Source organism: Rhineura floridana, chromosome 4, assembly GCF_030035675.1.
Source record: "Rhineura floridana isolate rRhiFlo1 chromosome 4, rRhiFlo1.hap2, whole genome shotgun sequence".
Classification (NCBI taxonomy): Eukaryota; Metazoa; Chordata; class Lepidosauria; order Squamata; family Rhineuridae; genus Rhineura; species Rhineura floridana.
The window spans coordinates 60,625,544-60,640,888 of NC_084483.1; the positions used below are offsets into that span (position 1 = coordinate 60,625,544).

At 44.0% G+C, this 15,345-nt stretch overlaps 1 protein-coding gene and 1 long non-coding RNA gene across 6 annotated transcripts in view; one reads left to right on the top strand and one right to left on the bottom strand.

The window, feature by feature from the left end:
• KCNQ5 (potassium voltage-gated channel subfamily Q member 5) overlaps positions 1-15,345 on the top strand; it is a 556,888-nt gene that overhangs the window by 532,222 nt on the left and 9,321 nt on the right. For all 5 annotated transcript variants that reach the window (XM_061623123.1, XM_061623124.1, XM_061623122.1 and 2 more), the window contains one exon: positions 8,987-9,095. In XM_061623123.1, the coding sequence (XP_061479107.1) occupies positions 8,987-9,095 (109 nt within the window). The remainder of the gene's footprint in view (positions 1-8,986; positions 9,096-15,345) is intronic.
• The window catches only part of LOC133383095 (uncharacterized), a 45,209-nt gene that overhangs the window by 12,966 nt on the left and 16,898 nt on the right, over positions 1-15,345 (bottom strand). The window lies entirely within an intron of this gene.

The following is a 15,345-nucleotide window of genomic DNA, read 5'->3' on the forward strand; positions in this document are numbered from 1 at the left end:
AGGCAGTATGCTTCTGAATACCAGTTGCTGGAAACTACAGGAGGGGAGAGTGCTCTTGCACTAAGGTCACACAGATGTGAACAGGATATTGGACTAGAGGGGCCACTGGCCTGACCCAGCAGGCTGTACTTATGTTTTTGTGGTCCTGTAAAGAAACATACAGTTTTCTCAAATAAATCAAATAACATTTATAATTTTTCCACAGCAACATCACTGACATTAAGTCCCTGCCATAATGCAAGGATATTCATAACTGTAGTGAAGATATTAAACAAAAATGGAATATTTAATGAGAAAAGTATGTCCACTTGATGCTACTTTTGAGTTTTTCAGTGTGCATTCATAAATCTGTCTGATGTGAACTACAATGAGAGCTGCACAAACTGATTTTCATCTTTTACACCATTTTAATGTTAAAGTTAGTTGAAGTGCAAGGCTCAAGAATTTATACCACACACTTATGCCATTTTTAAAAAAAATGAAATGTGTATATTATAGTCTTGGAACTGCAATCTGTTCTTGCTCTGGTTTTATACTACTGTCAGTCCACTGACATCAGCAGTTTTTAAATACTTACATCAGTAAAAATGAAGAGAAATGCATCTAGGATGGTCTGTGGATATAGTGTGAAAAGCATAAACTATTTTTACCATGTTGTATAGAAGAATAAAGGAGAATACATTACTACAAGGAACACTAATCAGAAACAGAGGTATGTCCATTGTCGTATAGCTCTAACAGTTAGGAAGTTTTTCCTGATGTCCAGTCAAAATCCAGCTTCCTGCAACTTGAGCCCATTATTCCGTGTCCTGCACTCTGGGACGATCGAGAAGAGATCCCGGCCCTCCTCTCTGTGACAACCTTTCATGTACTTGAAGAGTGCTATCATATGTCCCCTCAGTCTTCTCTTCTCCAGGCTAAACATGCAGTTCTTTCAGTCTCTCCTCATAGGGCTTTGTTTCCAGTCCCCTGATCATCTTTATTGCCCTCCTCTGAACCCATTCCAGTTTCAGATCTGTTTTTAAATCTGTCAAACCTTTAATTGTCATGCAGACTTAATTTAGCAAAGACTTGGTGTATTACAAAATGTTATTCCTTTTATAATTCCAATTAATAACCACAGAGAGAACTCAAGAGTTCTGTGAGTGACTCTCCACTCATGGAATGAGATACTTACTCTGAAATTATTCTGGGAGGTTGGAGGATCACTCAGAACAGGAGGGAAGTGACAATGTGGGGCTACAGTAGAAAGGAACAATTGGTTTAAATCAGCATGATTTTTTTTGTGTGGCCCATTGGAGCATTTGAAATTTTTATTTATTTATTTATTGTTTGATTTATATCCCCGCCCTTCAGCGGTGTCACTAGCGGGAGTGCGGGGGGATGCGGCTCTGGGTGTGTGTCCCCTCATGGTGTCACCCGGGTGCGATCCGCACCCCCCACACCCTGGTAGTGACGCCCCTGCCGCCCTTCCTCCAAGTAGGAGCCCAGGGCAGCATTCTGAGAATATGTCATGGACACCATTCACAAAATGGCTGCTGTGATAGTGTGGCATAGCACAAAAAAGCTACCACATCTAAAAGAGCAGAAAAAGAGGATCACAAAATTGTGCAAATATGGAAAACTTTAATTTAAAAAAGTATGAAACATATAAACAGCCAGCTTCCAGGAATCTCCTTTTACAGACATTTCTATATCTTGTCTGTTGTGTTGCCTGTGGGTGGTGACATGTTGCAGATTAGAGCTAGAAAATAAATAAAACATAATTAAAATGATTCCTGAACTCAGGGCAGTATCCAGTGAAGTAGTTCCATTAGCACAAGGACTTCCGGGTGTGCAATGAAACTTCCTTTTCACCTCTTCTCCCCTCGCACCCCCTGTGCCCCACTATATCTATTTTGGGTTTTCCCCCAACCATCCAGATCAGATTTGGGACAGTTTGGGGAGCGGAGAAGAAGGGGAAGTTCCATCGTGCAAACAGAGTTCTTGATCTGCCTGGGGCAGAGTTTCATGAGGATTCAGACAAGGCAGTGGGCACACTGGGTTTGTTCTTTTCCAGTTGATTTTATTCAGAGGGAGAGGAAAGATAACAACAAGAAAAGGAAGTTGCAGAAACTCATGTCCCTTTAGTTGTTGAGAACCTTGCTACAGCAATGGATGAGTTCTAGGGCCAGTCAACTGTGGTGTGATCCTTGTCACGAAGAAGTTCCCTGTTCTCAGATCCGTTGGGATTTTTATATTCCATCACACCTGCATTTTGGCTACACTCTATTCAGACTTGGACACCTGGCTATCATGTCTGGAATGTACTCCCTAAACTTTCTTATGGGAGCCAAGAGAAAGTTTAGGCATGAAGGACACCTGAAGGAGAAATAGGCACTGAAGGGAACAATTGCATTACACCATACTACCTCCTCAAAATTACAGTGCATCTTCTTGGGATGGTGGGGGTGGTGTCCATTACACTACTTTGTTGGATACTACTCGTAGTTATTGCATGAATATACATGTTCAGTCACAAATAAAAAGATGTAGTTAATGCTGGCTGTCTAAAAATCATACTATTTTAATTACTTTTTTAAATAATTTTATCCTACTCTTTAGCCAAAAAAGGTTTCCGGAGTGGACATGCAGATAACTAAAAAAGAAAAGACAGTCCCTGCACCCAGGCTTAAAATCTAGAAAGATGTGACACAAAAGGAAAATAGATTGGAAGGGAGAAGGAAATAAACACATGTACAAGTTCTTAGAGTCAAAAATATGGAACACAGAACAGAAAACAACAGCTCACCTGGGCCAATTCACAAGAGTAGTGGTTGGAAAACACTGCACCAGATTAGTTAAAAAGAGCCCTGCAGGGATGAACTCACACCCCAACATGAACATAAATTTAACAGCATGCCCAAAACACAGGATGAAAGTTCCCTTCCCACTTAGCCATGAGGCTTGCTGAGGACCCTGGCTCAGGCATACACTCCCTCTCTCCCTGTCATTCTCTTCCCCCCACACACACACACACAAACAGCTTCACTGCCAGTGATGCACAAGGTGGCTTAGTGGGCAGTTCCCCATGCCTTTGCCTCAAAAAAAAGGGGGTGGACAAAAATGTCCCCATGGCCCAGAGATGCAACTGCATGAGCACAAAGTCGCCAACCGAACATGAGATCAGAAAACATCACACCCTGTCACCTATCCTGCAAAAGGAAAAAAAGGGGGGATAGAAAGAGTGGCTTCAATGGCCCAGAGCACCTCCCAACCCCATAAGCACAAGGTGGTGACCTGGCAAGGCATGAGGAAAGGCCCCCTCATTGGCTCTGCATAATGCAAAAAGGGGAAAAGAATGCAAAGAAGTTGTTGTTATGTGCCTTCAAGTTGCTTACAACTTATGGCGACCCTATGGATCAGCGACCTCCAATAGCATCTGTTATAAACCACCCTAGTCAGATCTTGTAAGTTCAGGACTGTGGCTTCCTTTATGGAATCAATCCATCTCTTGTTTCGTCATCTTCTTTTTCTACTCCCTTCTGTTTAAAAGGAAGAAAATGGGGAATATTGAAAGAGTAGCCTCAATGGCCCAGAACACACACATCCCTGTAACTTCACAAACACAGGACAAGCATCCTGGCAAAAGCTAGGGAAAGGTTCCTGTAAAAAGAAACAAACAAAAAACCTCCAAAAAGGAGAAACTGAAAAAGTGGTCTCTATGGCCCTGAGCTCCTCCCAAGTATGAGTGCCTTCCACCATCCCCCCCCCAAAAAAAACAAGAAAAGGTCTTATAACCTAGCTGTATTCAGCCACTACCACTTGGTCTCTGCAAAGTGTTGTCCCTTCTGCCTTCTACAATTCCTGCCCAGTATGGGAGGGGGTGACATCCAATCAGAATTGATTTTGGAAAGGAAGCATACTTGCCCTACATGCAGCCCAGCAAAGAACTTCGCAGCCTGGTTTCTAGCCAGGTTTTCAAATGTGGTTATTGGGGACCTTCAACAGTGGTTGTTGGTAGTTTCAGAGGTTGTCAGATACTTTCAATGGTGTTTATTATCTTCAACTGCAGTTACTAGGTATTTTCAAGGTGTCTATTGGGTAATTTCGTAGGCACCTAAGGGGTGCAGTGGAGATCATGGGCTCTGTACTGGTGCCCCTGTATTAGACTATGTCCTCTTAGATGGACAGAGTGACCCACCTCCAGTACATCCTTCCTTGTCTTTCCTACAGAGTTTGCATCCAGAGATAACTGTGTTCTGCTGGTTCTCTTCATTTCACCAGGTTTCAGTTATGTCCTACATCTATGCTGGGGAGGGCCAAAGAGACAGAACGGGGATGTTGTTGGTGTACCATCCACCCCACTGCACTAGAACCTCTCTAACCAATCTGGCAGAGGTAATCTCATATGTGGTGTTGAAGAACCCTTTCACGGTGGTGGTGGGGGACTTCAATATCCATGTAGAGGCTGCCTCAAATGAACTGGCTTGGGACTTTATGCTCTCCATGACAATCATGGGGTTGTCTTACTACATGGCCCAACATGTGGCCGACCATACCATTGACCTGGTCTTTGCCACAGAGCAGATTGTAATACTCCATTGATTGGGGGGTCCCTGGTGAGGTTTGGGCTAAATATAGTAATTCCATTCTGCAAGGGTGGGGGACCCATTGAAATGGTCTGCCTTCAGAGACATATGGAAACTGATGGATTCCTGAATGCTCTGGTGGATTTTCTGGCTGACATGGATGGCACTCCTGCTGAAGCTCTTGTCACTCTGTGGTATTGTGGTATGCATACAGCCACCAACATGATTGCCCGAGTACCCTCACCATCACTGTGGAGCACATAGGTCATCTTGGGACTCTAGTGAACTGTGTGCAATGAAACAAGAGGGTCATTGACTGGAGCTCAGGTGGTGCAAATCTTGGTCCGAACCTGACCAAATACGGGCAAGGTTGCATCACCATGGTGGTGGCAGCGGTGAAGAAAGCTTACTTTTCCGCCACCACTGTGTCCACAAGTAGCTGTCCAGCAGAGCTTTTCCAAGTGGTGAATGGGCTTTTGTCATCTGGCCAAAAGAAAATTGCTTTGACACCCTTGGGGCCTGCTGTAACACCTTTGCAAGGCAGTTTAGGGGTAAAATCACTCAGATTAAGACAAAGTTAGATACTATGGGAAGAGCAGGTCCTATAGAGGCGTCCAAGCATTCTGTTCCATCTGTAACAGATGTTTCCATTATTGCAGCCTGAGGATGTAGACAAGCTGCTTGAAGAATTGAAACTTGACTACCTGCCCTCTTTACACTTGCCCATTTTGGCTTCTTAGAGCTAGCTGCAGGGGAGTTGGCTATGTGGGTCCAGGGAGTGATTATTACTTCACTAAAGGGGAGGGAGGTACCATCTGCCTCAAAGGAAGCAGTGCATCCCCTCCTAAAGACCTCCCTGGACCCAGAAGTGTTAAATTATCACCGAGTAGCGAATATTCCCTTTTGGGGCTAGTTTTAGGCATGTTTGAAGGAAACTGATTACTTGGATCCATTTCAATCTGGCTTCAAGCCTGGCCATGGCACTGAAACTGTCTTGGTTGCCCTGGTTGATGGTACTTGTCAGATGAGGGAGTGCAACCTTTCTTGTTCTGCTTGATATCTTGGCAGCTTTCAATCCTGTTGACCATGGTATCCTTCTGGAACATCTATAGAGGTGGGGGTTGGGGGCATTGTGGTTCAGTGGTTCTGCTCCTACCTCCAGAACTAAGTCTAGAAAGTAGTTATGGGAGGCTACTGTTTTGCACTATAGGAGTTGTCATGTCATGTTCCCCAAGGTTCTATCTTGTCCCCCATGCTATTTAACATTTTGTTGAAGCCATTGGGAGCTGTCATCAGCCAATTTGGAGTGAAGTGTCATCTATATGTAGATGACACCCAACTCTATCTCTCTGTTCTATCTGAATTGGGAGAGTTGGTTGAAGTGTTAGACTGGTGCTTAGAGGTAGTGATGGGCTTGATGTGGGCCAATAAATTGAGGCTGAATCCTGAAAAACCAGACATGTTACATGTCCTGAGTTCTTATGTCCGAGAGGTGAGGAGATGGTCTGTCTGGACAGGGCTGCACTGCCCTGGAAAGAGCAGGTCTGCAGCTTGGGGGTGCTTCTAGATTCAGCACTGTCACTGAAAGCTCAGGTGGCCTCAGTGGCTAGGAGTGCCTTTTTTCCAGCTCCAGATGGTTCACCAGCTTACACCCCCTTCTGGACAGAAATGACTTGGCCATTGTTCTCCATTCTCTGGTAACTTCCAGATTGGATTATTGCAATGTATTTTATGTAAGGCTGCCATTGAAGATGATTTGGAAACTTCAACTGGTCCAATGTGCAGCAGCCAGATTACTTGCTGGGGTTCCGTTTAGTACTCACATAACCCGTTTAAAATAGCTACATTGGTTGCCAGTTAATTTCTGGGCTCAATTCAAGGTGATCAAGTTAGTGTTTAAAGCCCTAAATGACATAGGCCCCAAATATTTGAAAGACTGCCTCCTTCACTACAGATCCTCTTGGGCCTTAAGATCAGCAGAGGGGGCCCTCTTGGTCATTCCCCCACTTTCAGAAGCCTAGGTGGTGGTGATCTCGGAAAGGGCATTCTCTATGGCGGACCTTAAGTTGTGGAACTCCCTCACCACAGATGTGTATCTGGCAACTTCACTGTACAGTTTTCGGCGAATGCTGAAGATGTACCTCTTTATCCTAGCCTCTGACACCTGAGATGTATATTTTTAGGATCCATCGTATTTTGGAGGTGTTTGTGATTTTGTTTTAAATTGTTTTTAATGATATACAGTGCCTTGCAAAAGCACTCAGACCTCTAACCAATGTTTTCATATTACTGAATTACAAGTGGTACATTGTAATTTCATTCTGTATGACATTTTATTTTGGAACACTGAAACTCAAAATCAATTATTATAAGGTGACATTGGTTTTATGTTGGGAAACGTTTGTAAGAACCATAAAAAACGGAAACATGTTGCTTGCATAAGTATTCAACCCCTGTGCTGTGGAAGCTCCCAGTTTACACAGATGAAAGAAATTGCCCCATCGAGGACACAATCACCTTACAATTCGCCCCCACCTGTGAACCATTAAAGCTGCTATCACATTGTCAGGATAAAAACCCCACTGTTGAAGGATCATTGCTCAGGCTGTGGATCTGAAGGAAAATGAAGACCAAAGAGCATTCTGCAGAAGTGAGAGATAATGTAATAGAAATGCATAGATTAGGAAAAGGGTACAAACTAATATCCAAGTGTTTGGATATCCCAGTGAGCACAGTTGGATCAATAATCAGGAAGTGAAAGCTGCATCACACCACCCAGGCACTGCCAAGAAAAGGCCGTCCCTCAAAACTCAGCGCTCAAACAAGCAGGAGACTTGTGAGAGAAGCCACAGAGAGGCCAACAATCACTCTGAAGAAGCTACAGAGTTCAGTGGCTGGGAGTGGAGTAAAGGTGCACCAGTCAACCATAGCAAGAGCTCTGCAAAACACCAGCTTATATGGGAGGGTGGCAAGAAAGAAGCCGTTACTCAAAAAGTACCATCTGAAAACACGTCTGGAGTTTGGCAGAAAGCATGAGAGTGCCCCGGCTGCGATGTGGGAAAAGGGTTTGTGGTCAGATGAGACCAAGATAGAGCTTTTTGGCCAAAAAGCTCTAAGCGCTATGTATAGTGCAAACCTAACACTGACCATGCCTCAAGACACACCATTCCTACAGTGAAGTATGGTGGTGGCAGCATCATGCTATGGTGATGCTTCTCATCAGCAGGGACTGTGCATCTTGTTAAAACTGAAGGAAGAATGGATGGAGCAAAAGACAGGGAAATACTGCAAGACAACCTGCTTCAGTCCACTAAAAAACTGAGGCTTGGGCGGAAATTGACTTTTCAGCAGGACAAGGATCCCAAGCACAAAGCCAAAGCAACATTGGAATGGCTCAAGATCAAAAAGGTGAATGTCCTACAGTGGCCCAGTCAAAGTCTTGATCTCAATCCCATTGAGCATCTGTGGTGCTCTTTGAAAACTGCGGTCCACAAGTGACCTCCAACCAACCTGAACGATCTGGAGCGAATCTGCCAAGAGAAATGGGCCAAAATCCCTCTGACACTGTGTGCAAAACTGGTACATTCCTACCCCAAAAGACTTAAAGCTGTTATTGCAGCAAAAGGTGGCTCTACCAAATATTAATGTCTGTGGGTTGAGTATTTATGCAAGCAACATGTTTTAGTTTTTTATGTTTCTTACAAATATTTCCCAACATGAAACCAATGTCGCCTTACAATAATTGATTTTGAGTTTCAGTGTTTTAAAGATACAGAAGACCTCTTGGAGGCCGGGCCTGGCAACCAAGAGGTTTTTTGTATCTTTAACAGTTGTGCAGCGGGGAGGGAGAATTCCACCTTGTGGTTTTTCCCATTACAGGGTTGCAAGAACACCTGCACTTGGCTGACTTTCTTTTCTCCTAAAGATACAGGATCAGTCTCAGGGATTGAATTTGGCAACCCTAGTCTGGTTACTTTTGCAAGGCACTATATATTAATCTGTTGAAATCCACCTGGGACCTCAGGGTGAGTGCTAAAGAATACTTCTACTTCTACATAGTAGTAGTAGTAGTAGTAGTAATGCTCACCTTTAAAACCAAGCACTCCAGTTCACTCATTTTGATATATCTGTTCCAGAGTCCCATATGGAGCATGAAGCAAAGTATCAAATTTATCTTACCTAAATGCCATACTGGTTCATCCCCATCCCCCCAAAACCCTCATCTTAAATCATTGCCTACATCAGAACACACTTTGCTTCCAAAAACACAATTAGTTTTAGTACTGAAACTAATTTTAATGGTTTATTGCTCCAGTTAAAACATCTCCTTTAATCTGCAATGTTATTAACCATATGATATACACTTGCATTCTCTATAGGTAATGCATATCATTTATGAGGCATTTCTCTTGCAGCTGAGGCCAGTCTTGGTGCAGATGATGTATATGATGAGAGAGGATGCCAGTGTGATGTCTCAGTAGAAGATCTCACCCCTGCACTTAAAACAGTTATCCGAGCTATCAGGTAAGTTGTAGAGACAGGAAATATGCCTAGCAAAAATACCATCACAACACTTATCAGTTGGTAGGGTCATTACCCTTGTATTAAATCTGTGCCCAGCTGCCCTCCAGATGACACATCTAATTAAGAAAAAGATGGAATTTTAGGCCAGTTCTTCCCACCTTGCCTGTTGAATTATCTGTGCAGCAGGAGGCTGTGACTAGAGATGGAGAAGAATTCCTCAAAATTCAAATTTAGCACCAGACGTCCTGCTAAGTCACACATATACTCCATGTTTGGATCAATCCTACATGCTGCGAGTTGTTTGGCTTCTTATAGCACTGGAAAAAACACCATCAAATATCTCGCTGTATCCCTTTTAACTCTGGTCAAAACTTTAGCTTCCTTCACAAGTGCAAAACAAGAAAGCATCCAGAAAGTTGGGCAACATGGAACACTTTCCTCCCTTCGCCCCTTTGCGTGTGTGAGTGCATGCGTGTGCATGTTCTGCTGACTGAAAGCCTCTCTCTTGTTTTTCAGTTCTCCTGACTGAAAGCCTTTCTCCTCAGTTGTCTTTTCTACTAAGCACAGGAAGACAGGGTGGGTGTGCGGAGGAGTGTGTCCAGCTTTGGAAGGGATGTCCTTTTTAAACAAAAACCGGAGGAAAGCCTCAACTTGGAATGTGGTAGGGGGAGAATTAGTAAAGAAAGAGCAGCAACTGGAGGAATAAAAGTAGTGGCAGGAAAAGCTGTGTGCATCTTTTTCTCTTACCTTCCCCTCAGTTTCTTCTGTCCCCCCCCCCCGCTTCTTTAAAGGTGGTGAGAGTCTTCCCTGTCACGTCTGGGTATATTTATTATTTATTTATAAAAATGTATGTGTACCACTATTTCATTAAAAACATGAAAGCAGTTACAATATGTTTAAAATAACAATAGAATTTTAAAAAATTAAAAATACAACAAAAACAAAGGTCAATTGTTGCAAAAAAAAAAAAAAAGCATGTTCTCAATTGCTTGCATTAGCCTGGTGAAACAGAAAGGTTTTCAGCAGGCGCTTAAAAGTTAAAACAGAAGGCACCTGCTGAATCTCTGTTGGCAGAGCATTACAGAGAACTGGGCCAATGACACTGAAGGCTAGATTTCATGTTGATGTTAAATAAGCTTCGCCAACTCAGGGGATGGCCAAAGCTGCTCCTGCAGAAGATCTTAGTGATGAAGCTAGGATATAAGAGTTTAGGCAGTCCCTAAGATACCCTGGACCAGCACATGGACTACAGGAGTCAGGCTACTCCTGCCCAGGAATGGCCATAGCTCACGAACCAAACAAAGCTGGTAATAGGCACTCCTAGCCACAGGGGATACTTGGGCCTCTAGTGACAAAGATGAATCCAGGAGTACCCCAAGGCTACAGACCTGGTCCTTCAGAGGGAGTGCAACCCCATCCAGAACAGGTAACCTGCATATCTTCCAGACATAGGAACCACCTACCCAAAGAGTCTCCATCTTCCCAGGATTTAAGCATAGTTTATTGGCTGTCATCCAGTCCACTACAGCATTCAGAGTGTTCACAGCCTCTCCTGATTCAGATGGTATGGAGAAATAGAACTGTGTTTCATCAGCATATTGCTGACACCTTGCTCCAAAACTACTGACCACTCCCAATGGCTTCATGTAGATGTTAAATAGCTCTGGGGAGATAATAGTACCCTGCAGAAGCCCATAGCACAAGTGCCAGGAGACTAAGAAACACTCACCCAGTGTTACTATCTGGATACAACCCTGAAGGTAAGAGTGGAACCACCATAATTTCAGTGCCTCCAATACCCATCCTACTGAGTCGGTCCAGGAGGATACCATGGTCAATGGTATCAAATGCTGCTGAGAATCTGAGCAGAAGTAACAGGGTTGCACTCCCTGTCGCTCTCACGCTAAAGGTCATCCATCAGGGCAACCAAGGCTGATTCTGTTCCGAAACCAGATCTGAGCCCAGATTGTGATGGATCTATCAGTCTCATCCAGGAATGCCTACAATTGCTCTACAACCACTTTCTCCACCACCTTTGTTAAGAAAGGGGTGTTGGCGACTGGTCTATAGTTGTTACACTCCATTGGGTCCAGTGTGCACTCTGTAAGAAGTGGATGCACTGCCTCCTCTTTAAGGGCAGTGGATACCACACTATCATGCAAAAATGTGTTTAGTACACCTGTGACCCATTCAGTCACCACACCCCTGCTAGCTTTAATAAGCCAGGATGGACAAGGATCTAATGAGCAGGCATCACTGCAAGCATCTTGTCCACATCATCGGGCAGCATTAACTAGAACTGATCGCAAAACATTGGGTTCAATGTTGCATTGGATACCTTGGCTGGCACTGCCACAATAATGACGTCTAAATCATTGCAGAGTTAAGCGACTTTGTCCTCAAAGTGTTTAGCAAGCCAGTTACAGCTGTGGTCCAGAGGGCCATCCCCCTGGTCAGGAGTGACCAACCTCCGGACCACACAGAACAACTCAGCCGGGTGGTTTCCTGAGGATGCAATGGAGGCAACAAAGTAGAATCTCTTTGCTGCCCCCCCACAATCACCCGATTGTGAGCCCGAACACATGCTCAGTCTGCTCTTGAGTGAGATCCTCGCTAGGTCCGTTTCATTGACTGCAGCTCCTCAGTATACCAAGAAGCAAAGCAGGCTCCACAGCACCAGAGAGGGACATGTCTTCCTCCCTTCCCCTTATATAATACTGCTTTCCATTAAAGCAGTAATAACAAACAAATCTCTGCCACCACCTCCTGAGTAGACACACCAAGGAGCCAAAGTAAAGCTGCTAACAACTGGAGTGCCAGGTCTTGGCTGAAGAGGGGAGGGGAGGGAAGGAGCTTGGAAAATCAGAGAATCAGTCTGCTGCTTTGCTGTGCTAACACGAAAGGACACTGACAGGTGATCTCTCGCTTCCTCCCTTGGCTGGGGCAGAGGGATCAGCCAAAATAAAAGCTGCTGCTGAAGAGGAGATTCAGAAGGTGGAAGTAAAATCTGGGAGCCAGAAGGAGGCGAGATCAGCTTCTTTCTCTCTCCTTTAAAGCAGCAACAAGCAAATTGCCTCCTCCTGACACTTGACGTCTCACTTTCTCCCACACCTGGGAAGGGGGGTAAAGATCCAACACTATTTGGGAGAAGAAGTAGACGAGGGTGGGTTTGATGGGTGGGTGTGCTGGGCAGATAGAAAGCAGCTTGCCTTTGTTAGAGATAATAATAAAAATATTGTTATTTGGGGGGAGAAAAAATGAAACAAACAGCAGGAGATAGCAGGAAAAAGTCAACTACAGGAAGAAACTACAAGGAAGTTTTACAGAATACAAATGAATAGGGAGCAAACAACGAATCCCATCTCTAGCTGTGACACAACTATATGTAATGTGTGTATGTTTGAATAAAGATACTTGGACCACACTCACTCCAATTAAATGCTGAAATTCAGAACACACGTAGTCCAAGACAACCACATTAGCAGAATAGTGCTTTGAAAAACTGAGTAGTTGGTTGCTTTTTCCTCTTGCTGAAAGTATATGACACAGCATGAAGTCTGCTTCACAATAGCAGCCAGAGTACAGGGAAAGGCAAGCTACATATATGATGGGATGCAAGGATATGGGAGTTCTCCTCTCATTTGAACTGTTGGATTCAGAGGAAAGGGGAAGGGAGTACTTGCTATAGCTTTCTGTATAATGCTAAAACAGGATTTTGTGTTGTATGCAAATACAGACACTGGCATACTGGACACATACAAGTCAGAAATCAACTCTGTTGATCCCTAATACTGACAGTACAACCAGAATCAGGACAGAGGTAGGGAGGAACAACAGTCATGCAAAAGGAATGACAGTATCTCTAAATCCTAGTGATAATCAGCTACTTTTCCGACATGCTTCAAACATAACTTTGGAATTTGCATCTATCATAGTTGAAAAAGTGGGCATCAGCAAGCCCCTTGACTAAGCAGTTGTATCCAAAAGAGAGCAAGATTGTTAATATTTTGTAGTTACATAAAGCCTTCCATGCACCTGCTCCTTAATCTAGATAAGGCCTGCACCATGTGACCCAGCAAGCTGCGTGCAGTCTTCTAGCATACTGGACTACCAAGAACTTGTTAGACTTCTTGTTTTCACTGCAGAGCAGACCCATAACTGAAAAGCAAGTGTGGTCAAGCACGTGCCAGAGCATAATACAAGGGTAGTAGAAAGCTGAGGAACTGTTACCATCCAGCTGCCATAGCGGCTTCTCCCTCCTTCCCTAACTGTCACCACAGGCGCATCTGCAGCAGAACCATCTTGCCCTGAGGGGAATGAGAAGAAGCAGCAACTGCTTCTTCTTAAACAAACAAGTTGCCTTTTCCATTTTATTATAACTTTTAAAACAAATCAATACATTGCTGTGATAATCTTACTTTAACCACTTTGTGAGGTTCACCTGAAAAGTGGTATATAAATGTCTTAGATACATAAAAATAAATAAAGCATTTGACTTAGTGAGTCACAAGCAGAACAGACCTAATCTGGAACTAACATCAGGCATATCAGCATCTTCCCCCTTCATTAATCAGACTAGACCAGATTAATGGACAGATTAATGGACATGCTTTTCTGAGACCCATATCTATATTCATATACTAATGCACACAGAGGCCCCAAACCCAGAATCTTTCTCCATTATAGAATTTTAATTTCTTCCCATGTGGGTAAATGAATGCTGATATTTTGTAACATCCAGTGTTTCCTGAGCTGTGGAGATTGCTGATAGCAGGTATTTTTCCTGCAATTAGGATGCTCTTACATATTTTCACCACACAATGCCTGTGTTCAGTTCACTATTAATCCAAGTAGGATCAACAAACCACAGTCCCTGGCTTAGTGTCACATCCAAACCATAGCTCCTTTGTTTCACTCTGAATTAATCGTGATATGGAACAGAGATTTCATGGTGTCTTTGAACAAAATGATCTATCATCCCTTTTGGGTGCAATGCTTAGTGTGATTTCTTGCTCTCAACTCATGCTAGGGGAGGAGCGAAGTGGGAGTAATCTCCACTTGTGCTTTACTGTGATATCCAAACTGAGGCAATGGATTATCGTTTAGCTACTCTGTAATACATTCTGCAGTACACTTAAAACTGAATTCACAGTTGAATAAAAAATGAAGAAAATACACAGCAAAAGGAGAGAAAGGAGGGAATATGTGATATTGCCTATAAAATAGCGACCAGTAGTGGACAGTGGCGCTCACCTGGTGACTCAGCTGCTGCTTGCTGGGAAGAAGAAGGTGAGGGCTGAGGCAGCAGGGAGGTGGATGCACTACAAATGTACTAGATACTATCAGGAGCACTGGATTTGCTCTGCCAGTGGGTTTGCACCACATTAAGGGTGTGGCCTGAGAACTGCGGAGGGCAACAAGCAGCAGCTGTGTGTGCTGGGACTTTCATTCTGTTTCCTGACTCCCAACAGAGCAGAGCAGAGTGAGCTGTCTCAGTTGGTCTACAAGTGAGGAGATATAAGCAAGCCAGCTTTCAGGGAGCGAGCGAACAGAGCGAGTGAACAGGGAGAGCAAACAGGAGTTTGACAAAGGAGTTCGACAGGGAAGGTCAAGGGAGAGGTCCCTAAAAAAATTAATTACTAATTCTCCTTGTACAGCGCACCGCATACCAGTGGGACTCTCAAGTTTACCCTGAAGTAGGACAGGACAAAGCACAGGCCACTCCAAAACAAGTAGTTAGAAAGAAACAAAAGGTAGAAGACAGAATGAATGGGAAGGATACTCCAGTGGTTGTGACCTGCAAGGTGTGTGCCATGTTTGTTTTCTTGCCTGAGAACAACATGGCGTACACGTCCAACAAGTGCAAGCTCATGGCACTGTTGGAAGAAAAAGTGAGAGGCCTGGAACGGTGGGTGGCCACAGTGAGGACTATAAGAGAAGATGAAGAGTCCTTAGAAAGCTGAAACAACAGCAGCAAAGAGAAGTGGAGGTGGAAGAGCAACAGCATGTGGTAGCAGAAGAGGAGACTGCTTTGGAGAGGAACAATGAAATGGAGGAAACTCCGTGGGAAAGAGTGACAGGAGCAGAAGAGCTAGAAGACACCCTTCACCAGTGGAACTATGGAACCGCTTTCGAGGATGAGACTGGAGGACAGCCTGTGGTGGAAGAATTACAGGAGACCCTGTGCGACAACGAGCAAGAGGCTGAAGCTCAATCAAGCACGGCCAATGAAACCTTGCCCCACAACAAG